Source organism: Crassostrea angulata, chromosome 1 (genome assembly GCF_025612915.1).
Source record: "Crassostrea angulata isolate pt1a10 chromosome 1, ASM2561291v2, whole genome shotgun sequence".
Taxonomy (NCBI): Eukaryota; Metazoa; Mollusca; class Bivalvia; order Ostreida; family Ostreidae; genus Magallana; species Magallana angulata.
This window is the reverse complement of record NC_069111.1, coordinates 52279007-52305710: the sequence shown is the minus strand read 5'-3', so window position 1 is coordinate 52305710 and position 26704 is coordinate 52279007. Positions and strand designations below refer to the sequence as shown.

The following is a 26704-nucleotide window of genomic DNA, read 5'->3' as shown; positions in this document are numbered from 1 at the left end:
AGATAACAGTTCATTTTTTCCAAGACACGCATGAAAACTCGCGCCTATGGAGGGTCGGTGGTCGCCGAATTAACCATTAGATCTACCTTAAGTTATGATCTGTTTACCTATAAACTATTATAAATTAAATACAATATCCATAAATTTTGACTTTTTAATTTTGGTATTTTCCTATATATTTATTTAGAGTTCATCTTCTAAAGCAGATCATTACACTTTAAAAATAGCAACGACCATCGAGTCCTCTTAATAGACGACAACCGCAGTTAATTGTCTGGAAACCATTTTAGAATCAAAAAGTTTCACAGAGTGTGTTGAAGAGACACCTTCTTTCAGAATTTTTTTTCTAAATTATATCGATGATATTATGTGGCACCTTCCATACCTGCATATTGTCTAAGTATTTCCAAAACAAAATCTTAACTTTAATATTTATTGTCTTCTGTGCATTACTCTTGGCTATCAAAATGCCTATCAAAATGGATTTTAATTATCTTAACACAATAAGTCTTTGAATCTTGCCAAACAACCTTTACCGCTTCCAAATTTCCAAGTAGTTCCCTGTTAAACATCGAATCATCCTAATTTTTGGGAGTTGATTTTATATAATATGAACAATTTAGATATTTTTGTAGTCTCATGTGTTCCTACGCCAGAGTTAATAAAGTCTCGTTCAAACAGACGCTCGGCTGTCTCCGTAAATATCCGACAAGCAGAGAGGCTTTCTTGCTTGTCGGAGATTAATGGAGACAGCCGAGCGTCTGATTGAACGAGACTAGAGTTTGATATCAATAGTGCTTGGATCGGTACGATTTTTAGAATTGTTTCAATTTCTAATACATAGTTTGAAATCTATCTTTAAATATTACACAACATGATTCATATGGGGTTTCTCGAAATTCTTGTCGGAAAAGTCTAAAAGTGTAAAAAGTTGTGTAATTCAAATACAGACTAGAAACTAATTGCCATGCAAGATAATTTGATTTTAAAATAAATGAAAATCGATAAAATCAACTCCCGTCAGTACTTCAGTACTTTGATTATAATTTACTAGACCGCAGCGAGGATCTTACATGAGAATATAGCATACGACTTTTAATGGCAGCAGCAATAGATAACGACTACAAAACACCATTAAATGTCTAAAAATGACACAATAATATAAAGTTAAAACAACTTGCAGATGTGTTTTAATGCCACCCAATCTTGGGTAGCATTGCATTTTACGCCGTATGAATTGTTCAAAGATTATCTTTTTTTTGTAATATGCAAAATAAAGCTGAATAATATTATTAAGGTCAATCATAAAACTTTTAAAACCATTGATTTCTATAGAAAGTTTTTTTTTTCGGAGTAAATTAAAATTTCACAGTTCCTAAAAGGCTATCCAATTATCTTATTAAAACTGCATACCCAGTTTGATGGTAGAAAAAAGAGAAGTCAATGATAATTCCTTTGTTCTCAATATCGCTAGGATTCAATGCAGTCAAATAAAACTTTCTTGTGTTAACACCTGAATGATTCCTGTGGCCTCGCGTTTTATAATGCACAAGTACATTGTACGTGTATTATAGAAAACAGTCGCAATTGTTTGAAGTAAACAGTGCCTTACAGATTGAATTGAAAATAAATACATGCAAAGGACAGTTACGTATACTTAAATCACAACCAAAGACAGGGTAATGTGTGTTACGACATTTATTATCACAGACTAAATTTCTACTTTAAAGAAAAAGATTGAGCACCAAGAGAGTTCACCCGGTCCCTTCCACTGGACCAATAATAACATGTTCGGTTCCTTGACCGCCTGATGGAGGGCCATTTAGTCCGTCTTATAGGTGGAGGGGTCGTACTGAGGCTCGATCCCGGCCCCAGACAGCTTCTTAGTGTACTTGACCATGTCGTGGGGAAAGAAACTACAACAATGGATCAAACAGAATGATGTTGGTTACGTATCAAAAACACCTGATCAAACAGAGTATCGATGGTCACTTAACACATCTTGACTTCTTTTCTTACAAATCAGGAACTATAGATACATGTACAAATTCCACATAAATTATACATTTGCACATAAGGCTACATTTACATACGGAATTCCTATTTTTTTTCTTGTTACTATGTAAAGAGTTGAAGTACTGTACAGGTTGTAACACGTTATCAAGTTAGAATCAATACTTTATTTGACATTGTATGTGAGAAACATAATTTTCATAGCGTCTTACTTTCAATAGAATCATTTTAAAACATCAAAATTATGAAATTTTGATAATCTTAATGGGTATACTACATCAGCTATTGAATACCTGGCAAATGGTTGCTTAATTAGAATGTGGACAAGCGTAACTCATTACTTACGCCGATATTGCCATCTGGAATTTCATTCTTCTCGGTACATAGACTATTTCTTCGTTGGTTAGCGTCCCCTCTACCGTTGCTAAGGCAACTTCTTTTGGTTTAAGTATATTCCCTACTCTGTTGAAATATAAACAATTCTCAAAATCAGTTATGTTACTATATCGGTATTTTAGCATTTTGCATGTAGACTAGTCTGGCGTGTTTAAAACATTGATATAAAATTATGATGCACTTATTTCCGTGCGTTCACTTGTGTATTTTTCTTCAATCTTAGCATCCAACTCTTACTTGTCTTTTGGCTGTTTCACAAGACCCGTGTCTACAAACATTGGACAAACTGTGGTAGTGTGGATGCCATCTTTTCCCAGAGTTCTCAGTTCTTCATTTAGCGCTTCGGTGAATCCAAAGGCAGCGTACTTGGAAGAACTGCACAAAAAAGAAAAACCATTAGAATTCACATCAAAATACACAAAAGTCTAGGCAATCAAAACCATGGCTTTACAATGCGAATGAGGTGTCTTACACCTTAGCAGAACTTTTAAAACAGTTTTCAACAACGTTTATTTCAAATTTAGAATAAGCCTGAAACAATGACCCAAAATATATAAGACATAAGATTGTAGTATTTTGTTAAGACTTAACATTATAGTATTTTGTAACACAAATTTCAAACGATAGTTCCACTACATTCTAGGACAGAGTGCTGTAAATCTTGGATGAAAAGTTCAGTTCAGTGTATTCACTGTATTGTCTTTTTAAAAGTACTTATAACACCAAATTTTTATTTTCAAATACTGTTACAATAACAATTTGTGAGGATATAGCATAACAAGGGCATTATACATGTAGACAGATCTGGCTTAAAAAATCGAGCTGTCTGCAAGTTTGGGTAGTTATAGAAAATCCCTTTTATCAGTTAGAAATCCTGCTTTTGCACACTTTCATGATGGAGCAGGAACACCCCATCCCACCTTTGCTACTGTACGTGCCTGTATTTTTTCTCTGTTATTAAGATAGCTTTTTATCTCTGCTTTTTTTTAAAGATAACCTTGTCTTCACCTATATTTAAATTATATGGCAGCTTATGTGTAGGTAATAAATTATACATCGCCAGTGTATTCCTATTATACGGTAGTCACAGTAATTATACATTCTTAATGCATATAGAATGAGAATTAATTTGGGTTGTGTGGTCCAGCATCTGTAACATTCCATCACTCACCTGTAATCCACCAGGAATGCCGTGCCCGACTTAGCAGACATGGACGCCATTGTCACAATGTGCCCTCTGTTGTCTTCCATCATGGCAGGCATGAACTCCTGACAAGTCTAAGTAATAATCAATCAAAACGATCAAATTAAGGAATACATGAAAGAAAGTGAAAGGAAAACTAACCTTAATGTTAACTTATATCTACACCAACGAGTTTAGATAACCATACCCAAAAGTGGGAGAGGGTGTTGATTTCAAACGTGCGTCGGATGTGCGCCTCTTTGACTTTGAGGAGCTCTCCCCCGGTCAGTATGCCAGCGTTGTTGACCAGGATGTAGGGATCTCCGATCTCTCTCCGGACTTTGTCGGCAACTGAGCGGATCTCGTCCGTCTTCGTCAGATCACATACGTAACTGTAAGCAGTCCCGCCGTTCCGCTTGATTTCCTCAGCAGTGGCATCATTTGTTACCTTAAGAAGATTGTTAATTAGATAAACACTAAGATTCCGAAACTCAAAGATAGACTCTAAACTATCGTCCGATACCAACGGGTTATCACGTCATAATGAGTAAATGACGTGATCACCCGATGGTGTGCGTTGTATTTTTTTTATTTCAAAATAAAAGATTTAAATGAATTTTTAAGTCTGAAATATGTCGGTCATCAAACGCATCCTTAGACGATTTCAAGTCGTATATATGAAACGCTAAAGGCCCTGTCACACCAAGTTGCGTCCCCTAGGCGTGTTCACGGCGTTGTTAAATTCATGGAATCGCCGTAGGATCGCAAGGAAAATTCAGAAAAAATGTACAGTTTTATTTGAAAATTTTACAAGCGGAGTCGCCACGGCGTCCTGACGGCGACCGAGGCGTTCTTACGGAGCTCCCACGGCGTGTAACTGCGTTTCCACGGAGTTCTACTTGGCGATTAACTGCGCTCTCGCTGAGTCTCCGCCGAGCGCTCATGACGTGCTAGGAGATTTTACCGCGCGTCCACGGCGTGCTCTGCGCGCTGACTGCGTGCACAAGAAGTTCTTTTCTTCTTGGTTGTTTAATATTAATTTGTACAATTGTATGGGAAATAAACAAGAATTTACATCTAGTAAACAAATGATTAAAAAATTGTTTTGATTTTATGAAAAGGTACGTTGTAATTGAAACATAGTTAATTCTAAACAATTTGCGAAGGACTGGGATTAAACTCTTAGTAGTCAGGTCTACAAAAAAGATCCGTTATTAGTTGTTAAAAAACATAGAAAAATTTGAAAACAACAGAACCAAATGGCATGAATTCCATCTACGTCCATTGATAGGTCTTGGAATATTAACAAATGCTACTTTTTATATAGTCATCTACATCCAGTTTGATAATTATTACATCGCTTGCTATTGTTCAACAGCCATTTTTCGAGTTTTCGTGGTCTTGATGACAACGCACTAGAAACGCCGTAGGAGCGCGGTGTGAACGCAGAAGAAACGTCACGAGAGCGCGATGAACGCAGCAACAGCTCTTTGGGGTCGTTGTGTGAACGCAGCCAAATGGAAAACAACTTGTTCAAACGTTGTGGGTGCGCAGTGAGCGCGCGATAGAGACGCAGTGAGATCCCAAAGGACTCCGTGAGGTCTCCGTGCAAGCGCAATTCACTTATCACTGCGTCTACACTGCGATTAGCTGCGTTCCTTGAGCGCGCCGACGGAGCTCTCGTGGCGCTGTTGGAGATCTTACGGCGCTGTCATGGCGATCTCACTACGCTTCTAAGGCGTGTATTTCAGAACGCCGAGCCACGGCGCGTACATTGTGCATGTTCAAAGTGCGCGCCGTCGCATGGCGTTCTTCAATATTCAAGGCGATCCCACCGCGACGGACGAAGATGCCGTTGTTACGGCGCTGTAGGAGACTCTACTGCGTTTACCTTGGCGTTTTACATTATGTAAGGACGCAGCGGGATCGCCGTGAGGACGCAGCTCCAGTGTGACAGGGGTTTAAACGAATTTTGGGAGTAACACTTTATGGATGATATAAAACGCTGGTACGTTTTTACTTTTTTACAAATCATTGCATAGACTAGTTTACATGACACGGTAAATAGTGCTTTCAAATGTTGCAAGGTTTCACGGTATGCTATATACATCTTTGATAAACAAAGATATATTGACAACAAACACAAAGAATTCAACTGAAGGGAAAGACTGCACGGTTTGCACGGAATACTTACGGATTGCACGAGAAAACATCACACATTTACATGAACTTGGTATGGTGCAAACAATGCCAAACATTGTGATTTTAAATGTTAAAAGAAATACTTCATTGGAATATTACTGAATTACTAAACAGTTTCGATGAACATTAAAAGTTCGAGTAAACAATACTTACACGAACGTTCACACAAAAAACTAAAAAATCAAGTTTATGTAAACATTGCACGATTTACAAGAAACACGTGAACAGTGTAATCAGATATTACCCGGTTTTCTCTCACAACACAATTGGGGGGGGGGGGGGGGGGGGAGGGGGTGGGGGGGGGGGGTTGGTCTTTCCTCTCTATTCGTTTAACATAAGATAAATAAAAATGTATGCTTTACCCTGATTATATAAAACACTGTTGGTAAAAACTGTGTGTTTTACATAAAACACATTTTTATTTAATATTCACGGTTTACAACAACCGAAACTCGAAGATTACAAATTGAGTTATAGAATTCATGAAAATTCACGGTAATTTGTCGGTACAAGAAAGACCAAGTGAGTGACAAAACTTGGCCTTGCATGCGGAATACCCTCGTACACTGAAAACTAGATAGAATGTTCTATCGTTAAAATGACAGATGTCCTACGGACCCGGTGTGACCTGAGCGTAGCTAGCCTGGTCACGGTAAGATTATTCTTTCTAGCTATATACCCTCGTACACGTATATATCCAAATGACAAAGCAAAGCGGCGAGATTGGGCTAGAATTTCCGAAATTTCATAGTAAATTTAATTTGTGAGTTTTTGGGATTTGGCCCGTAAATCGATCTGACAGTTGCGTAGACACGCCAAATCTTGTCAAGATTACCTTGACTGGATCTGCATGTAGTCGCACGATATGCAGAGGATTGTTTGTTAAAGGATAGCGGCTGGGCTAAAGGGTGAAGGGCATTTTAGCTATTTTATAATTATACATGTTCAGCTGAACGATATTCAAGTTTACTGCACGATGCTATCTTTTACTCAACTAAACAGTAGTATTAAATAAGGACAAAATTCTCTCTCTCTCTCTCTCTCTCTCTCTCTCTCTCTCTCTCTCTCTCTCTCTCTCTCTCTCTCTCTCCACTGTGAAATACTCATCAGAAGACTGATACTCATCGGAAGACGTCCCTATCTTAACACTTATGTCACTCTTGGCATCACTGTACACGTTAATCAATAAAAGGTTTAGCTATTACAACTTAATCATGGAAGGAAAAAAACCCTGCAATGCAACATGCGTTATACAGCAGTAGATCTTGAGTGAAAGTGTCTCACAAACAGGATAAATACATGTATATAAACGTATGCTTCAGTGATTGAATAACTAAATTATTTAAATTTATTGATGTCTTGCACGCTAGGGTTTTTCTCAATATGCAGCCTACTTTTAAATGTACATTTACAAAAATACATACACGTGTACGTATAGGACAACCAAAATCAGTGACAGTAAATGTAATTCGAGGACAAACGTTCCATGGTGCATGTATATAAAATTGTTCATTCATTCAAAAATAACTTAAAATATTCTGCATAAATTACAGTAGGCTAATGCAAACTTGCGAATAAACGGGAAGGGAAAAACCATAATTTCACTACAGTACTTTCATTTAGTTACAAATGAACTTAATGAAATTAATTAAATGAATCAATTATATAAATTTTTATTGCAAGTGAATTAAGAACAAAAGATCCACACCTCAACATGATATGTGTTACTTTGTGATTAGCGAGTACCTTGTTGATGTCCCATATCACCACCCGTGCCCCCCGTCTCCCGAACTCCAGGGCGATCTCCCGTCCTATACCGTGACCCGCCCCCGTGATTAGCACGATCTCGTTACGGACATCCTTCTTCTTGGGAGGAGACAAGACCTTGATGATCTCTAAAATGTAAAAATAAATTGCGAGCACTAATAAAACAGACAACCTTGCGATGTGACTGATTATGCCTGTCAGCCCCATGATTTCTGTTTATGAACTCTTCAGTGATAGGAGGAGTGTTTAGTATACCCAACACGTGAAAAATAATATGGGAAAAGCGAAGAAGACGAAAGTGTCAAAATCGGCAGCAGAAGGTGGAGATAGATATGTCCCATTAGCTGATCAAATATTAGACGACAAAAGTGTCAAATCTACCAGTCGAGTGAAAGTTCGTAACCGGAAAGACAGAGACGACGAGGTAAAATAAATATAACTCGAATTTCCTTTATTTTCTTTCACCAGAAGTTGAACTAAAATGTTGTTTTGTAGAAGATTCATAGAGTAAGTGTGTTATTATTGTTCTCTATATATATTCCTTACCAGAAATTTGATTAATATCTCGGTAAATGATACATATGTACAATGAAGTGTTCATTTAGAGTAACAACTGTAACAAGGGATGTTTTAATTTGAATGTAAAACTAACCTGTTAACTTAAGAGACATTTTATTAATGCTACAATATAAGTACGACTCAGAATCTCTTGCTATGGATGATATATTATGATGGTGTTTATGTTGATATTCATCATATCTTTAATATTACATCTGTTGTTCTCTTTTCTTTGTATCTTATAGTATGTAGATGACAAACTATCAAAAAGAATTTTGGAACAAGCCAGACAACAACAGGAGGAGCTGCAGGAAGAACATGGAGCGAAGGGGAAGAGGTGAGAGATATCCAGCAACACATACTACCCCAAACTGTGACCCTGTCAATACTACTCAAAAAATTTCAATACATGTACTATTCACATAATTGATGACATGTGATTGTGAAAGATTTTTTAAATCTAAAAATTTTACCTGCATGTATGAGTTTTATTTTACGTATTATATGATAACAAAAAGAGATGTCAGAAATATCCTTACTTTTGTTTGGTTTGTTTGTGCTCACATGATATGATTTTTTTGACAAAGTAAAAAGCCAGCTCCGAGAACAACCCTTGGGACTGGAAAAAGCGAAGATGACTCAGAGTCTTCTGGGGATGAAGATGTGGAAGATGATGAAGAAGTTTATGAGTCAATAGTGAGTGACCATGCCAGACTATCGTTGTATTTACAATGGCCACATAACACGTACAATCATTTATGATTGTATTTCAAGTAATTGACTTCGTTACATGTTACATAGTCGATCATTAAACTTTTCTAACTTCATTACACAGATTATCACTGTACTTAAACTGGCCTAGTTACACACTTTTGAATGGTTTTCTTTTGCTGATAGATATAAAGGAACAGTATTTTACTTGTTAGATATAAATCTTATAAAGTCAGATGATAAATCTGTATGATATATAGAAGATCAATATTTTTTGTATCAGTTTTAGATTTTCTACTTTAAAATTGAGAGCTCAAACATGAAAGGTTCTTATCTGTAAATATCCATAAGGAATGTCATGAGAAGCAATTGCATCAATGTCAAGGTTAAGTAGAGCAACAGAGTTTGATTTTGTTGAGCAGGAGGTGAATGAAGAGGATGAGAAGGCCCTTCAGATGTTTATGAGTAAAGACCCTCCTGTCAGACGGACTCTGGCAGACATCATAATGGAGAAAATTACAGAGAAACAGACAGAAATCCGCACACAGATGTCAGGTGAGGGGTCATAGAGTCAGCTAAATACTGCCTAATACAGAGTGGTTGTTATTATCAAGTGATGCACTGATGAGCCATCTCCAAACGGAAATGGTTACATCTAATTATATCACACTGCTTCGTGTGAGTTTCTTGGATGATGTAAAAACTAAACTGATGAATTTTGTTGCCTCAGATAATGCCAGTGTACAGATGCAGGAGTTGGACGACAGAGTTGTTAACATGTACAAAAGTGTGCGACCGATTCTTCAGAGGTATCGCAGTGGAAAACTGCCCAAAGCCTTTAAAATTATCCCCAACCTCAGAAACTGGGAACAGGTAATGAAATATTTTCTTTAGTATATAATTCTATGGAATTTGAAACCTGAATAGTTGTCCTTGTCTTTTTGTAACCAGGGAATTACTCTGTAAACATATATGTATGTAAAAATTGTATATGAAGTAACTTTGCCAATGCATTATTGTCCTTTTCAACTGCAGTTGGAGTCCATAAGTCCTCCATCTGTATGTTTCATTGATTTTCAGCTTGCACTGTCACATTTTCATGTTTTGTTTCAGATTTTGTATTTAACAGAACCAGATTCATGGTCGGCAGCGGCCATGTATCAAGCCACACGTATCTTCGCATCAAATCTCAACGCTAAAATGGCACAGAGGTAGGTAATGCTCTGTCACTGAATGGAGTAGGTATCGTATAAATGTCCATTAAACCAGAGAGAATTATGACATCTTCTTCTAGTCATGTTTATTGGATGGAAGGGGTCATAGTAATAATGTCTGCTGTTGTTGTTTTGTAGGTTCTTTAATTTAGTTCTACTTCCGAGAATTAGGGATGACATTGCTGAATATAAAAGACTTAATTTTCATCTATATATGGTAAGCATTAGAATGATGAACTATCTACACATTATAAGTTTGTTGTTTATGACTTTGAATTTCCTGGATATTAATCTATGTTTAAGAGTTTTTCTTGATTTATATACATTTATGTATATGAAGTTTTAATTCAAGGTCAAGAGCTAATGTACATGTATGTATTTAATTTGTTTTAGGCAGTGAGAAAATCCTTATTTAAACCTGCAGCATTCTTCAAAGGAATTCTTCTTCCTCTCTGTGAGGTATGGGTTTAACAATGTTATATTTACTCATGTATAAAATAGTAATGGCTATTAGAGCAGCTGTATTAATGAAATCTTGAATATTGATAATAGAGTTATTATTTAATTAAGGCATTCCTTTTTCACTAAGCATTTTTCATTGTACATTGTACCGGTAACTATAGTACATATAAAATTTATGAGAGTTGGTTATTTAACGTGGTAGTTACCGGTAAGTGAATAAAATACTTGAAAATACCTAAAAAGAAGTTACTGGTTTGGTTACATCTTAAAAACTGACCGAGGAGACGCTTCAGACAACAGCTTTTGTAGAACTATCAAATATGAGGCTAGCTTTCTTATTAAGGTCTCTCTAAGGGGACAGATAAAGAGCTTGCGACAGCTGTATGCTATGTGCTATGTGGGGTAGCTCTGTTATTACTGTCTTTGCTTATTTTTAGGCTGGGAACTGTACGCTTAGAGAAGCCGTCATTCTGGCCAGTGTTCTGGCTAAGTGCTCCATCCCCATGCTTCACTCTGCTGCTGCCATATTGAAAATTGCTGAGATGGACTACAACGGGGCAAACAGCATCTTCCTGAAGACGCTGCTGGACAAGAAGTATGCCCTGCCGTACCGCGTGGTGGATGCCGTCGTCTTTCACTTCCTGGGGTACGTGTCAGCCCTTCATCCTAGATCATCTTTTTACAATCTGTTCACACTGTCATCAAACTTGTTTCTTGAAATTATTGATGCTTGTTGAGGTTTAAAGGTCAAGTTTCACTTTTAAATTTCAGCTCATTGAAGTTATCGTAGCTTAGTTCCCACTTCGTTTGTTGTGCATAGGTGGAAATGTTGCTTCAATGTGCTTCAATGTGCATCAGTTTATGTTCCTACACAATAACCTGGCTAATAGTTTACTTTAATGTTTTGCAGTGCATAAATATACATTCTTATTAAAACTGGAAGAGGTTTCTCCTCCTGATGTTAGTTTTGTTTTCTTGTTACAGATTTCAGAGAGACAAGAGAGAGCTCCCTGTGTTATGGCATCAGGCATTGCTGACCTTTGTACAGCGATACAAGGAGGACATTTCTAGTGAACAGAAGGAGGCTCTAATGGAACTTCTACGTGCCCACACTCATGAACTGATCACACCAGAAATACGGAGAGAACTTGTACACTCAAAATGTAGGGATGTTGAGGGTGAAATGCCCCAAGGGAGTGGTGCAATGGAGGAGGAGGAGGATTGAGGGAGGGGGATTACCCAAGGACTAGCTTACTGGGAAGTGAGGGGGGGGGCTTTGTTAACAGTGTCTTTGTTAACAGTTTGTGATTGCTAAGAAATGTTTGAACTCCATGATGTACAATGTTAAGGCTTTTGCAAGGAGGCAATACATGTACAATTATAACGTTGTCGTGTTTCCATATTGATACCTCCTATGGTAACTGACAGGTCAAGTCTACTAGGCGGTCTGCCTAAGTTCCCTTCATGCTTTGTCTGTCGCTATACAAAGCACCTGCTATAGGTAATTTAAGCTTCTGAAGCAGTGCTCACACCTCCCTTTCCCGTTAAATATTTACAGCCCTGGAGTTTTTAATCACCATACACTACAGTGAACACTGGTTTAACAATCAACAGTAATATTTAAATCATCATTGTAAAAGAATGCTGCTAATAATTTACAGTTATTTGTTTTTAAATATTTAATTATGATCCCACGTGTAACTGGGCTTTGCTAAAAAAAAAAAAAAAAAAAAGAAGAAAGTATAAAGGAGTTATTTTCTACAAGGTCTCCTATCAGGGGTTTGCATACTATTGTGTAATTATAGATGCAAGATTGAAGTGACATGCAACCATAATGAAATATTAAGAGAAATAAGATATTCATGTTTGGAATCTTACCAATGTTGAAAATAAAGTGTTGTTTTATAGTTATCTTTTTTTAATTGTTTACACTACAGTATATGATTCCTTAACCTCAGAATATGTGGATGTTTTGACTGGAATGTAATAAATATGCTCATTATTCCATCGACCGTTTGTAAAAACCCAACACCCCTTCTATCAAGCTGATTTCTTTGACTTGATTACATGGTGAAAATTATGCGAGGAAAGTGTGTCCTAGAGAAATCTTGTCTGCTATTTGTGAATCAAAACAAGATTTTAAACTTTTGTACTATGAAGGAGCAAATGATGGCAGATGTTTAAATTTTGGGAATCTCAACAGCCTACCAGAGCAAGAATCTCGATCAATGGCTTCTTCGTGCAGGATGTCCGCTGTTCATGCAAGCATTATGGTTCCATCTCCTTCAAAGAAAAAGTCATTTTCCAAAACGGATATTCCTAGTTTAAGAGCCAGTCTGTTTTTGACCGACCTTGATTAGTGTTCTTTAAAAGCAGACGTTTGTGCAAATGTTGTACTATACGAACGGAAAAGAGTCCTCCGTTCAATTGCCGAGTACAATTATCTCACTAAATAAAATAAAGCAAAAATACGTGTTATTTTTATTTCGTTTTCTCTAAAATTTGGTATCACAAGACATATGCCTATTACAGGTGTAAAAGAAATTAGAACCATTTTAACAAGACCTTGGACTTTCAGTAGGACGTAGCTATGTATTTCCTGCGTCAAAACAAGTTAAACATGACGCGGTTTCAAGCGAAATTTGCACCGATTGCGTAGTCCTTGCTCAAAAGCCAGACAAATCTTGTTGATTTCAGAGAGCTATGGCTGAGTGGCTGACAATGAAATAGACAGGCCTACGTCACATTGCTGTTTAACACAAGTACCCAAAGTCCAAGCTCTTGTTAAAATGGTTCTAGTTAGCAAAGCAAAAGGTATGCCAAGACCAAAACTTAAAGCACAGTGTTGGGATAGAGTTCGCAATAATAAGCAAAAAGAACGCGAGGGCAATTTCTTTTCATGTTTCAATAGAGATAGGCTTTGTTGTGATAAACTTTGATAAATTTGTTTCTATTAATATTTTAGAAACATTTATTGTGAAAAACAACTTGTGAGGGGTTGCCACTAAACATGAACACGAACGTATCTACATAGCTAAAGCTGCACCGGATGACGACTTCATTGTCACATTAAAATGGAGTCATACTATGGCATCACATAATCAAGATCAAAAGAAATGTACTTAAAAAAAGCTAACAGAACTACATCACAGTAAAGCGACCAGGGACAGGAAGACGCCCACCGAGGCCTCTAGGTGGGGTGTGATGATCGGTATATGACTCATCGTCTGGGGGGTGGACCTCGTGCTGTAGGTGGTGGTTCCAGAGACAAAATGGGTGGTGTTGTCTGCGACTGGGGTGGATCCAGGAACAGGGCGAGTGGTGGTGTTTGGACCTGGAGTGGCGTTTTGGGATGATGTGGTGTTACTGGAGTGAGGAGATGTTGAGGTCGGTCTCCATGTGTTTACATGTGTAGTAATATCAGGATTGTCCTCTTCTGAAACCGATTTATTATCTGTAAATGTTGTTGTGCTAGTGCTAAGTGAAGTTGTTGGAATTTCTGTTGTTGTTGTTGTTGGATTTTCTGTTGTTGTTGTTGTTGTTTTAAGTTGTTGACAGTAGTGACAACAGTCGCCATGTCTTCCGCTTCCTGTTTTACAATCAGACGGTGAACACGTCACAAACGGGTCATCACCAAGCGGACAGTCGTCTGTTCAAATACAAAATGTGCATAAATCTAAATCAAAAATCATCCCATAAGTAGTCAGTTATTGCCTGTCTAAGTACATGTAGTCCCTCAATAAGTCGTTCGGAGATATGAAGACCTACCTGAAACCTTACTGGCCTTTGAACTGTTTACACAAAGTCCTTGTATGCACCACTGTAACAGAAACGTAAAAAAATACGTTAATTGCAATCATTTACAAGCAGTCGTTGACTGGAAAAAGAACGCAATTGATGTTCAACTGTATTTACTCCCGAGCCACCCCACCCCTTCCTCGATTTCTGACTTCTAGAAGATCTATGTCATTTGTTTCATTGTTTAGTCTACGTATTCGATAACGAGGTCCGATCATTTTCTGAAGTGAAATTTTACGATACATTATATTCAGAATATATAACAGAATTTTGTTGTTACATTTTTTTATTGATCTAAAATCAACGTAAACAGTTTATAGAAAAAACTCATCTAACATTACGTACTTAAACCAGTACTCTTAAGACTAGTGTATACATATACTCATGTCCTTCCTCTATCCTTGGTAAGGGGAAAGATTGACTAAGACGGATTGCCTAATGCTTCCTGGTTGAATAATGATGAAAAATTATCTTAAGTCGATAGCCGAAAATTAAAAAAAAACGGAAATGGGAAAACGGCAATCCCCTTGATATTTATAAGTTATTTGGTTTGCAAAAAATGGTTTTGAAAAACGCTAATAGGTCAACTCAAACAATACAGAACTTTATAAAGTCAAAGCAAACAATCTAATGCTAATTGATAACGATTCGAACCTTCTGATATCCGCATGGTGTCCCATCATGGGGAAATATCACGTGACATTCTGATTGTTTGGGTACTAAACAAGCAAGTCCATAACAAAGTGTGTTCCAATCTCCATGGTGATAATTCTGTAAAATAGTTAAAACAGCTTATCAATTTGTATCAGTTGCATTTATTACTTAACTTACGTTTCAATAAAGTTTAAGCGGTTACTTTCATAAGACAACAATATCTAAGTGATTCGTGCTTACTCTACAAACACGTGAACGGTTGCCATAGGAACTCTGACATTGTTCGTCTGCTGAGTAAACAAGACCCGGCTGTGGAAGGAAGTTTCTGTTTTGTAATGCAGGGACTCCAAGCAAGCAGTTCCGTCTCTCCCTAAAGATAGACAATAAGAAATGGATATCATGGTGCATCTATCAGCTTAAAGTATTCCATCAAAATATGAGAGGCTATATCCATTTACCTAGTCAATTTGTCCACGTATTCATAGATACTGTTGAGGGAGCAGGCGGAGAATGTCCAAGGGTTGCGGGCCTTGGTCGGGTCCGTCACACGTGACATCTTGGACGCCATCAGGTTGAGATCTGTGGCCGTGCACACCGCTGCGTTCTGACTTCCGTCATGAGAGGCCCCAAAACTGTGAACAGACGGTAACAAAGGATATTAAGCAACATGTTCGATATGTGTTTCTCGGTAACTCTGTGTTGCTAAATATAGTCTTACTTGTGTCCGAGTTCGTGCGCTGCGACGTGCACTGTGAGAGCGTTCATCTTCTCCTCTATCACAGACACTGACCAGTTAGTGCACATCCGACTCAGGAACGACAAACCTTCATAATCAATCACAAAAGGAATATAGTACTAAATCGGTAATGCAATTCAAAATAAAGAAACGCCGCAAAAGTGCATGTTAAGACATTTTAACATCATACCTATTGTTTTGGGGGAATCCAGATCTTTGTAGTATAAGTCAAACCTGGTATAATAATTGAAAGCATCTTCATGTATGCAATATGATACTCATTTTAGTTTTTACGCCATAAGAACATGCTACAATTTTTTCAATAAGTTGTACTGAATTACCCGGTAAACAGTGCGGCGTGGTCATGTGGTATGATGTTCTGTAGGAATTGTTTCGACCAATCAGAGAACTGTCTGAGCACCTCGTAGTCGTCTACAATGTCACATCCGGGGCACACAGCGTGGTGCTGGGTCCAAGGCGGACTGTTGGTCTCCTGTAAACAGATGACCTTATAAGTACCGACTGTCTAGTCAGTGAGGTCGCGACTTGTGAAGTATGGAGATTATCATTCATACTTACGTTGAAGATGACGATGCCAGAGAGAATAATGTTAAATGTGTATTTTTCACTATCTGCCGACCGGAATATAGCGTCTATCTGTAAAACAATTAATTATACATGTAAATGAAGATTTCTTAAATCTCTCTCTCTCTCTCTCTCTCTCTCTCTCTCTCTCTCTCTCTCTCTCTCTCTCTCTCTCTCTCTCTCTCTCTCTCATTATGCTTACCGAGTTGACTACGTGATCGTAAAATTCCACCATCCGTGTCTTTGTCACGTGATCTCTCTCAGAGTTTGATAGACTGCTATTCGTGGTGGAAAACCATCTGTCAGAGAAAAATACAGTGAATATTTGATATTATAATTTTTTGGATTTGATAACAAAATCTTTTAATCAAAGTACTGAAGAACTGACGGGAGTTGATTTTGTCGATGTTTGTTTATCTTAAAATCAATGATATGTTATTTTGCATGACAAGTACATGTAGTTTCTAATTTGTATTTGAATTACACACATTTTTACAATATGAATTTTTGGACTTTTTCGACAAGAATGTCGAGAACCCCCCATATGAATCATGTTAAATAATATTTAGAGTAAAATTAATTCAATCAAACTATGTATCAGTAATACAAAATATTTCTCAAAAATTGTATGGATCCAAGCAATATTGAACTCTACTCTCGTTCAACCAAACGCTCGGCTGACACCGTAAATCTCCGACAAGCATTTACGGAGACAGTCGAGCGTCCAGTTGAACGAGACTATATTGAACTCTGGCGTAGGAATACATACGGCTACAAAAAATATTCAAATTGTACGTACCATTTAAAATCTATTTTCAAGGTATTTATAAATAAGTTTCCTTGAAAAACAATGCTTTAGCATACATTACATCGAATTCATCAATCATTTTCAAGAACTAAGTCTTGTCAGCAGCGATGATTTGTGCTGAGGTCCAAACACTATTTCCCTTTCGGTTTGTCTGAGTAACTGCATAGGAGAGTTGATAATCAACTCCCAAAAATTATCCTACGCTGTTTGACAAACCTCTGGTAGTTCTTGTAGTCTGCTACGATCCCATACTCCACATACAGGTCGTTCTTAATCACTTGACGACGCTCTCGGTTTTGTTGATTGGGATCTGTTCGAATGGTACGTAGTGTCACGTGACGTCTTTCGCGACTGATTCTCTGGCTGTCTTCCTTCAGCGGTAAATCCTCATTATCTGTGAGACGACAGAAGAATTTGTCATCAGTTTAGTGATAGAAATGATAACTTTTATATTAAAAGTCAAAGATTTCAAAACTAAACTGTAGCAATCACCAAACTTCATGCTTAAATAACGATTACGTTTAAATGATTATGCTAAGTAATGACGGAAGGTTGAGTGGTGGTTTTTTCTTTTGTGTGTGTACCTTGAATGACCACGGCGTCCCGGAAGTAATCGACGACCAGTTCTATCCTATTGACCACGTGGGGTCCTACTTCCTCCCCCTCCACCGGGCCCGCCAAGGGGTCCGGTTCGATTAGATGTACATGGCCATCTTTAATAAAGCTTCCATACTGAAAAAACCCAAGGGTTTTATAAACAATCATTCCAAATGCTGCTATCAATATTCGTTCATACACATAAAGTCTATGATATCTCTCTTATTATATTTTTTAAAGTTTATAATGTGTTCTACTTACAAATTTCTGTGACGTCATGTTATTTTGCGTCAGGGTGAGAGTCGTTTTGACTGTGTCGTTTACGTATAAAATACTCTCCTGAGGATATGAAATATCAAGGGTTATGTTCATATATATGTGTGTTGACTGGGCGGTCAATCATTGTATGTACATAAATTGTGATGGATAATTGTGGAAAAACATAGAGAACCAACGAAAATACACAATAAAAACATAAAACAGTTCACTATTTCTAACACTGATCAAGTTTAATGTCAAATTCTTACTCCTGCTTTCATTGTCTCCTCCTCAAAAAAACCATTTTTAGTAGCACTGTAAATTTTAGGCGTGGTCACGTGACGTCGTTCACGTTTCACGTAGAGTATCGTGACGTCAGATGGAGAGGTCACCTTCACTTGGATATTTTCGGCAGTTGTTTCCCCTGCGCTTCTTTTTTGTCTGCCCGTGGGGTCGTGGATCTCTAGAGTGACCGGTACAGACTCTGAAATAACACCGTAAAACTTACAGGTCTATTATGTACAAACTATCATTACGTAGCCATGTGCATCCCTAAAACCGGGGAAAATACAAACAAATTATTGTACATATAAATAATTATATACTAATCAATTACTTCATTTACCTTCGTCTTCATAAAGGGCTCATAAAGTGTGCCTTCATGAGAGCAGGAAAACAAACACGTAATAAATAATGTAAATAAAATACTTAAAATATCTCCTTCTATCTTTACCACAGTTGTTTAATGTTGTTTAAATGAAATAACTTTACAAAACTAATCGCACAAAATAATTTAAAGGGGGTTTGATTTAGAGGGAGAGGGATAATCCAAAATACCTAGCGTTTCCCTGTTTTTATTTTAACGATTTTCATATTTTCTGGCAAGTAAATATCAAAATCGTTAAAAAAAGCGAGTAAAACGTCAGGTATTTCGGACTAGGAGAGGGGTGACCATTTGAGAGTATAAATTTTTGCGATTGACTTCAATCTTAAATCGAAAACTGTACGATTATCTTTTAAAGAAAGTCAATGAATTGATGAAAAAAATTCTTGATGTTGGAGTGGGCGGGTGTTATTCCAGGGGATTATTTAGACAAGGTTTTAACTGTCTGGTATGCCACCGTTACGATGTGTTACACCTGTACAGTATGTAGATCAGTCTGATTACAGTAGCGTGCGATCTCTGTCCCGGTGCCTGCAGGTCTTACCAAACCCCTAATTGATATGACACACTTTTTTTTAACACTTAAAATAGGATAGGAAAAACTATTGGAAAGCTTTGTAAGCGAACACCCTTTTAATTGAATATTACAGTACTGGTTTTATAGTAAAAATTCCTCGAAGGTATTTATAATTATGGCTCAATGTTGTCATTATTTTAAGATGAGAAGACGGTGTCTATTCTATATAATTTCTATTATAGTCCAAATTTCAAAGTTGATACGTGTTTAAGACCAAAATAAGTTATCAAAACTAACCCTATTTGAGAATATTCCTTTTTTTAAGATTTAAGAAAAATTACTTTGCGATCATCCAAAATAACCTACGGGTAAGCACAAACGTAGGAGGAGTAGGTAAAAATTCACAGGTTTATGTAAATAGTGGCATTTAGTGAAAAAATATATTCACCATATTTGGAAACAAAAGCAAATTAACATACGAAGTTTACATTATCGCCCCCGAAAAATATATCAGGTAAGAGTTTGTACCGTGTGAAAGATAAATTGTTTCATATTTAACCGGACCATATATCTGTTACCTATCTGAAGAGTGTTATAATTTCTACGCTTAATTTGCAATTTGTTATTTTTGTTTATTGATAATCTTTTGATTTATATTATTTAGATATCATTATAAATAAATTCACAAACATTAATTATTCAAATTAATAAGATTATTAAAAGCTCTTTTCATTAAATTTAATATTTACGTCACTTCCGAAAGTAAAATAGGTACAAATAAAAAAAAAATACTTACCGTATAAGCTATATATACTAATAATTTTGAATATATCATTCTCAACTACTAACCTTGATTCTGGGTGTGGCGAGGGAGGGTGAGTGTGGTGGTCAGTCCCGGCCCCCCGGTCAGCAAGAGGAACACAGAGATGAGGGAGGAAAGCAGCCTGGTGACCATCGTATAGAAATCAAAGCCCGCGCGATGTACTGGTGTTGACTTTATGTTGGGTTTTTTTAAAAGGCGACGGTCGGTTGTGTAAAAAATGGTAATGGTAAACAAACAGTCTGGTGGGTTGTCAGTTTATCGCGGGAAATCATCGCAGACGTCATTCCGCGGGCGGGAATTTATCGTTTGGATATCGAGTTGAAGATCTACCCCAAGGGACGAGACCGGGCCAGTACTCGCTATACTATAAGTAAACAAGGTGAAATGTCAACGATTTTATAGTTAATTGGTATGCGTACAATTTACAATAAAAAGTTTCAATAAAAAAGTGACATGGAATTTCAAACATGCTTGACCATGAAATAACAATTAATATATGATGACATGGGAAAAATGCATATTCAAGGATAGAGTAATAATCTTATTCTATGAATTGTTGGGGTTTTTTTAAAAATTGATATAAGAAAAAAATTACATTTGAAAAACTACACGTAAGAAATATATGAGTGTGCGAAATTGATAACCTTAAGCTTAATCAATCTGAAATTAAATTCGACTCGACTAGTAAGGAGAATATTTTGTTGTTGTTTTCTTCCATTGTCTCTTGTTTGGTTGTTTGTTTGGGGGGTTTGGGGGGGGGGTTGTATTTTTTTATTCCAAGAGATAAATACCAGTCAACCATCAGCTTTGATTTATGAAAATACTTCTTTGAAAAGTGAAAACCACACAATTAATGTAAGTTAATTATAACTTTGCAATTATTACATATATAAACTTAATGACCACACAACAGATTATATAGACCCATCTGAAATCTCAACATCTTCTTCTTCACCCCAAGCTCTTCCTCGGAAGTTCAGCTTTGTTTTTATCGTTGATAATGATCAGTGTCCTTTTGATGAGTATTTTTTTTTATTATAGCGTGTGATTTTTTTAAACATCTGCACTGAATTACTATATGTTCATGAATATGCTATTTTAATTCTCTTCAACGATATACTCTATATTAGCAAAACAGCTGGACGCAGTATGAATATAAGGACGAATCCATGATTTCAACTTACACACCTTTTTTTATCTGACAAGGGAGCATGGATTATTCCGTTTTTAAGTTAATCCATGTTATAAAGAAAAAGGGCGAATAAGAAGCCGTGCATACCTATTGATTTATTCTTTAAATAAAATAACATAACATTTAAATTTACTGCTTTTATCTGAAAGGAGTATGTATTAATCTGTTTTACAAATTTTGAGTTTTTAAGAAAGCTGGTCGTCTGTTCAACAGAGAGAGAGAGAGAGAGAGAGAGAGAGAGAGAGAGAGAGAGAGAGAGAGAGAGAGAGAGAGAGAGAGGGGGGGGGTTAAAAGCTAATTAATGTGATCCTGATTATAAATTCTAAAAATTACTTTTTAGTATGTAAAAAAATAGATACATTTCTCACTTTTGGGAAATAAAAAATTACTATCGTGAGATATTGAAAAACCAACGCAAATGAACGTCTCCAGACAATGAGTCAAATTCCATCCACTGCAACTCTCTCCCAAGTGAAATTATATGTCGTTTTCGACAAAGAAGCAACTTCATGAACACTCGGCATTTATATACATGTGTAGGTAGGTCATTAACTTACATGTATAAATATCATGAGCTATAAATTTAAGTGATCGTGTCCATTTGCGAAAACCCCAAAAAAGTTACACGTCAGGCACGTAGCATCAGGGTGGCCGGGGGGCTGCCCCCACCCCACTTTTTTGCGTAGCAAAGTTTTTTTCCTTAAATGAACATGGAGCGCCCCCCCCCCCCCACCCCCACACACACATATGGGACCATGTAAACAATTGAATTAAAAATAAGGAAATGAACAGTGAAATTGAAGTTAGTGGAAAACTTGATTTGTTCATTTCATTTAATTAAATGAGTGTATCCATGGTTTGAATAGAATTTAATAGAATACTTTAGGTTTGATTCATCACATGCATTCAAGCACCAGACCGGATTTTACGGGGGGCGAAGTGCAGTGAAATTTAGCGAGGGACTGACAGATTATAATGGCGGCGGCATTTCTTAATCAAACATCGAAACCTGAGAGATTGGACGAGAAGAGATCAGAAATATTAGATTTTATAGAACAACAAAAACAAGTAGACAGAAAAGTGGTGTTAGTAACAGTGAGTATATTACAAAGGTGAACAATGGTTATCAAGAGTATGATGATTATTTTGTGATCCGGTCTACTTTCACTTTCTGTATGACTGAAGGTTATTTTCAGAGTGGCGGTACCACGGTTCCGTTAGAGAGTAAGACTGTGCGTTTCATTGATAATTTCAGCGTTGGATCCAGAGGAGCTGCATCTACCGAGTATCCTTTTTATAGTTCGAAATCGAGAACATGCACAAGAATCCTGAAATATGAAAGTGAAACCTGTGATCACACGGTACCGTGACGTTTCGACCCATTTATTTTTAACAGGACCATCCGCCCAAATAAAGTTTCATAATTAGGGTAGGAAGCCTACATCAAAAACGTTACAAAGTTGTAAAATAAATACATCTGAAATACTATGCAATAGACAGGAAATCCACACATGCCCAAAAAAGAGAATATATCAAAAAGGGAGTATAGTACTAGGTGTCCACCTATCATGTGCATGTGTTACATCCCATTTTAGAAACAGTTTTCAACAGAAATTTCATACCTGGAAGACACAATCTCTTGATTTAGATATCTAGCTCTAAAAGCTTTACGGTAATTCCCTTGGGCAATGCATTCAGAAATATGATTTTTCTTGGAAGAATACAGCGTAGCTTAATTTAATCTTAATTCATACATCCATCTCCCTCAGCATCATGCAATAACTGAATATTTTAACCAAAAAATGGAAAACTTTAAACTTGCAATTTGCCCAAAATAACTGTCTTATTAAATTTAAGTTGGGAGATTTTCATGATGTCATATTTTAAGGTAAGGTTTGCGGCTTGCATTTTTTAGAGGTTGTACCAAAGTTACATACCATTTTGTTCACTATACTAAAGTATTTTTTCTCATGAAATTCAAATGAATTTTGCCCGTCCCGTTTTATAACTACAAAAGGTCAAAGTTCATGATTTCCAATTTTCATTTTGATGAAATGTAAACAATTTCGTGAAAATATGCACATTTTATATGTGACTATTATGGGGGTTATTTATGCTTAAAATGTTCGAAAATAATATCACTATTAATATCATGATTCACTTTTATTAATTTCTGATGAACTATCTAAAAATAGAATAAAATGCAACAAAAGTCTTAATTTTGGACTACTATTATGTAAACGAAAACATCGTATTTGAAACCTTTCCAAGTCCACCGATTTCAGGAAAAACGTATCTTAGAATATGTGTAATCTGATGTTTCTAAAACACTATTCAAAACCATATGATGCATATCACGTTTTCGTGGAAATTGATAAAATGCTTGTGTCCTCTTATTTTTTTATTGAAACTAAAAAACCCCGCGAAATAAAAAAAACCTAAAATCAACTATGACGTCATATAAATTTTGACGTCATAACTGAAATAAAGGGTAGTTGGTGTTACGTCACAATGCAAACCTTACCTTAATGTTGACATCACTATGCTCTTTTTATTTCTCTATACATATACCATTAATCAAATTTTTCATGGTTTTTACTACACTTAAGCACATTTATACCAACATGACCAATCTATATAATCTTTGATCGAGTGGGGATAAATGATACTGCAAATAATCCATTTTTCTGACGGTATGAAAACTTTGCCAGATAATAAAGACCTTGACATTTTGTTGATATTTTCTGAAGAAAGGTTATGCTGTGGTATTTCTCCACAGAAACAGATCTCTGAAGCCATTTCTACGCCATTTGTCGACATACAACTTCCTTGATTTGTTGGGGTTAGATGGTGAAAACCAAGATGCACCAGTGAAAGGTATAAATCTTAGCGTAGTAACAAGTTAGTGTAAATTATATGTTGTTAGGTAGAGATATGATCATCTTTCATCCAATTTTAGACCTCAAAATTTCTTTCTGTAAAGAAAACAATACTGAATCATGCATTTTAAAAAATGGAGTGATAATGTTTAATGTGAGAATCAGAAGAGTTGAATTGTGATTTTCAATAAGCAAGTTATAGTAATAATGAACAATAAACCTTTACTGACTCTGGTTTTTTTTAAAATAATTACATGTATAGTGAAATCAGAGCACCAAAAAAGGCTTTCCTCCATTCTGCGTGATTATGAACAAGTCCAGCGCGATTGCTCCCTGCTGTGGGTGGAGTTCCAGTCGTTGTCCGAGTATTTACACCTGCTACAAATGTGTTCTACCTGTCTACAAGGCCTCGGAAAATCCGCCATGTTGTATCTAGCAGCTGCTGTCGCAGATTTCTACATCCCAAAGGATCAAATGGTAACCATGGTTTTTGACAACGCCTTTTTTTGAGATGTCAAACTAAATACAAATGTAAAACTTTAATCTCTTATATTATTATACATTCATGTTAAATACTGAAATCTGATTGGTTTAGACGCAATTGATAATCCGTTCTATTACCCTCAGCGTAAGCAACACACTTAGCAACAGGTAACACAACGAATTGTTACATGCGCGTAAATTATGCGCGTACGGTTCGCCGTGAAATTCACGTCATTTCTATATAAAATCAGTAATAAAATCTCTAAAATTAAGACATTCAGTATAATAAAATAAATAGTGCCTGTTTGGGAGGATAACAGTTGAAATTGACACCCCTCGAAAACCGCTTTGGGTCGGTTGACAATAGTTTTCTCGGGGTGTCAATTTCAACTGTTACCCTCCCAAACAGGCACTATTTATATAATGGTGCAAGGTAATAATTTTAACATTTTTATTGCTCAATGACTTCTTTAAAACATTCAGATAATGACACTATCTGACTTGTTTACAATATGTCTTCATGTTTACATTAATTTTTTATATTTTCAACATCAAGAGAAAATACATGTTTATGTGTATTACCCAACAGGTATTTTTGATTTTGTAGGTATATTAAAGGTATTTTGTAGATATATTTACTGTATATAGCATATGGAGATATTTTTGTTTGTGTTTACAGCCTGAGCATAAAATCCAGTCAGCAGAGGGTCCGTTACAGCTCTCTCTACAACTTGTCCCTAAAATGCTGGAACCCTTGGTGAAAGAGTGGGTGCCAGAAGCTTTTGTCGTGTCTTTTAAAGTAAGGAACCACTCAACATAATTGTAAAGAATATACAATGCCAATTTTATGTTAATAATGAATTGATGAACTTTATACCGGTTCATTGAATTGTTGTTTTCTAAACCATTGATTTGTCCTTTGGACTTAGCTAATAAAAGTAGGATAGATTTTTCACATGCTTGTATTTGTAATTTGTTAACAAAACTAGAGTGAAGAATTTATATGATTTGACTGTCAGCTTATTAAATATTACTTTGATAATACTTATATCACCAAGCAGAAACTTCTAATTCTGTTCTCAGTAACATACCTTTCTATTTAAATGCATATTTTTCATTTCTGCATACTGTACTTGTATTGTTAATTTGAGTTTGTTTTCCCATTCTTCCTTATAAAATAACTGATTAAAAGATTTTCTCATTTTTATAATGATGATTTAATTGTACATGTATTATTATCAATTTTAGCTGGAAACAAATAAAGATATTTTGGTGTCCAAATCCCTACAAGCACTAGACAAATATCAACATCAGGTAAGTACTTCATCCCTTCATTCAAACCTTACACATATCATATATAACTTGTATGGAACCCTCTATTCTGCTATGTGCCTAATGGTTATGTTTAACTTTGCAAAAAAAGTGGGGGGGCTAAGCCCCCCCCCCCCCCCCCCCCCTGTTTCGACGCCTATGATAGTGAAGTAGTTACAAGTATTGGTACCTTGTAATTACCTGTAATAGAGGTATTGAATTATCATTTTTGAAGGTTACTGTTTTTGGATTTGCATGCAGCAATAAGTTGGCTCATTTTTCTGTTTTAGCTGGTGATTGCAAACCTTCTGGAGACGAGAAAGAGGGAGGTCAAACTGGTGACCACAGATAATTGTGTAGATATTTCTATGACAACTGAAGAACTAAGTAGTGGCCATGAAATTGAGGAAAAGATAGTGAGAGAACTAGCCTCTTTACATTCAAAGTTCTGTTCACCAGACGGTCACTGATTCTGTTTTAATTCATTGTAGAAAAAGGTTGTTTCTGTAACTAAGGAAAGTTTATTACTTTCTCTCAGGTGATAATATATTGAAAGTTAAGTTTTAATGGATCAACATTTATGGCTTAAAAAATACTAGTATTGTACATACATTGTATATGATTAATATATGTGTCACTTTTTTTAAAGGAATGCAAATTGTAATACATTCTTATCCAACAAATAGCCTAATTCATAAGGAATTTCTTGCACATGTTGCATGTACATTCCTTATTTTTGGGTACGAATCCATCTACATGTATAAAAAGATGTCACTCTTTAGCAACAGATTTCTTGTATAAGTAAAGTTTAGTTACATTGTTATGATGAATTAAGGATATACTAATAAAATCATTGTTACCATTTTACAAATTTCTTTCATTTTCTTTTATAA

General features: G+C 36.2%; 4 protein-coding genes across 4 annotated transcripts; 2 read left to right on the top strand and 2 right to left on the bottom strand.

Annotated features, from left to right (window-relative positions):
- Positions 1 to 1683: 1683 nt before the first annotated feature.
- LOC128185369 (estradiol 17-beta-dehydrogenase 11-like) lies at positions 1684 to 7797 on the bottom strand. Its single transcript, XM_052854980.1, has 6 exons — positions 7541 to 7797; positions 3801 to 4040; positions 3581 to 3687; positions 2647 to 2784; positions 2359 to 2475; positions 1684 to 1916 (listed from the first exon to the last, which is right to left on the bottom strand). Exons 1-6 carry the CDS (start codon positions 7766 to 7768, stop codon positions 1823 to 1825), a joined length of 924 nt encoding a protein of 307 aa, XP_052710940.1. The 5' UTR covers positions 7769 to 7797; the 3' UTR covers positions 1684 to 1822.
- A 38-nt stretch (positions 7798 to 7835) lies between these two features.
- LOC128185358 (bystin-like) lies at positions 7836 to 12417 on the top strand. The gene is made up of 10 exons (XM_052854977.1): positions 7836 to 7985; positions 8365 to 8456; positions 8707 to 8815; positions 9253 to 9385; positions 9561 to 9703; positions 9944 to 10041; positions 10183 to 10261; positions 10438 to 10503; positions 10944 to 11152; positions 11491 to 12417. The coding sequence occupies exons 1-10, from the start codon at positions 7836 to 7838 to the stop codon at positions 11729 to 11731; spliced, it is 1320 nt and encodes a 439-aa protein (XP_052710937.1). The 3' UTR covers positions 11732 to 12417.
- On the bottom strand, positions 12228 to 20271 carry LOC128185346 (A disintegrin and metalloproteinase with thrombospondin motifs 10-like). Its single transcript, XM_052854967.1, has 15 exons — positions 19973 to 20271; positions 18212 to 18426; positions 17946 to 18023; positions 17672 to 17819; positions 17304 to 17481; positions 16482 to 16578; positions 16274 to 16351; positions 16036 to 16187; positions 15885 to 15928; positions 15677 to 15782; positions 15417 to 15590; positions 15199 to 15328; positions 14959 to 15075; positions 14275 to 14326; positions 12228 to 14155 (listed from the first exon to the last, which is right to left on the bottom strand). The coding sequence occupies exons 1-15, from the start codon at positions 20076 to 20078 to the stop codon at positions 13653 to 13655; spliced, it is 2178 nt and encodes a 725-aa protein (XP_052710927.1). The 5' UTR covers positions 20079 to 20271; the 3' UTR covers positions 12228 to 13652.
- A 1801-nt stretch (positions 20272 to 22072) lies between these two features.
- Positions 22073 to 26673, top strand: LOC128186049 (phosphopantothenate--cysteine ligase-like). The gene is made up of 7 exons (XM_052855775.1): positions 22073 to 22233; positions 22335 to 22423; positions 23876 to 24015; positions 24280 to 24494; positions 25180 to 25299; positions 25749 to 25814; positions 26102 to 26673. Exons 1-7 carry the CDS (start codon positions 22114 to 22116, stop codon positions 26279 to 26281), a joined length of 930 nt encoding a protein of 309 aa, XP_052711735.1. The 5' UTR covers positions 22073 to 22113; the 3' UTR covers positions 26282 to 26673.
- Positions 26674 to 26704: the final 31 nt, after the last annotated feature.

Bases quoted from the DNA above. Each gene is read 5' to 3' on its own strand.
- LOC128185358 (XM_052854977.1), top strand. From the start codon at position 7,836: ATGGGAAAAGCGAAGAAGACGAAAGTGTCAAAATCGGCAGCAGAAGGT. The intron at 9,704-9,943 runs GTAATGAAATAT...GTTTTGTTTCAG, and splicing joins ACCTCAGAAACTGGGAACAG to ATTTTGTATTTAACAGAACC. The intron at 10,504-10,943 runs GTATGGGTTTAA...GCTTATTTTTAG, and splicing joins TTCTTCTTCCTCTCTGTGAG to GCTGGGAACTGTACGCTTAG.
- LOC128185369 (XM_052854980.1), bottom strand. From the start codon at position 7,768: ATGGGGCTGACAGGCATAATCAGTCACATCGCAAGGTTGTCTGTTTTA. The intron at 3,688-3,800 runs GTATGGTTATCT...ATTATTACTTAG, and splicing joins ACACCCTCTCCCACTTTTGG to ACTTGTCAGGAGTTCATGCC. The intron at 1,917-2,358 runs GTAAGTAATGAG...CCATTGTTGTAG, and splicing joins TTCCAGATGGCAATATCGGC to TTTCTTTCCCCACGACATGG.
- LOC128186049 (XM_052855775.1), top strand. From the start codon at position 22,114: ATGGCGGCGGCATTTCTTAATCAAACATCGAAACCTGAGAGATTGGAC. The intron at 24,495-25,179 runs GTAACCATGGTT...TTGTGTTTACAG, and splicing joins ACATCCCAAAGGATCAAATG to CCTGAGCATAAAATCCAGTC. The intron at 25,815-26,101 runs GTAAGTACTTCA...TTTCTGTTTTAG, and splicing joins TAGACAAATATCAACATCAG to CTGGTGATTGCAAACCTTCT.
- LOC128185346 (XM_052854967.1), bottom strand. From the start codon at position 20,078: ATGGTCACCAGGCTGCTTTCCTCCCTCATCTCTGTGTTCCTCTTGCTG. The intron at 17,820-17,945 runs GTAAGTAGAACA...GGGTTTTTTCAG, and splicing joins ACATGACGTCACAGAAATTT to TATGGAAGCTTTATTAAAGA. The intron at 14,327-14,958 runs GTTCGAATCGTT...TTTCTGTTACAG, and splicing joins CACCATGCGGATATCAGAAG to TGGTGCATACAAGGACTTTG.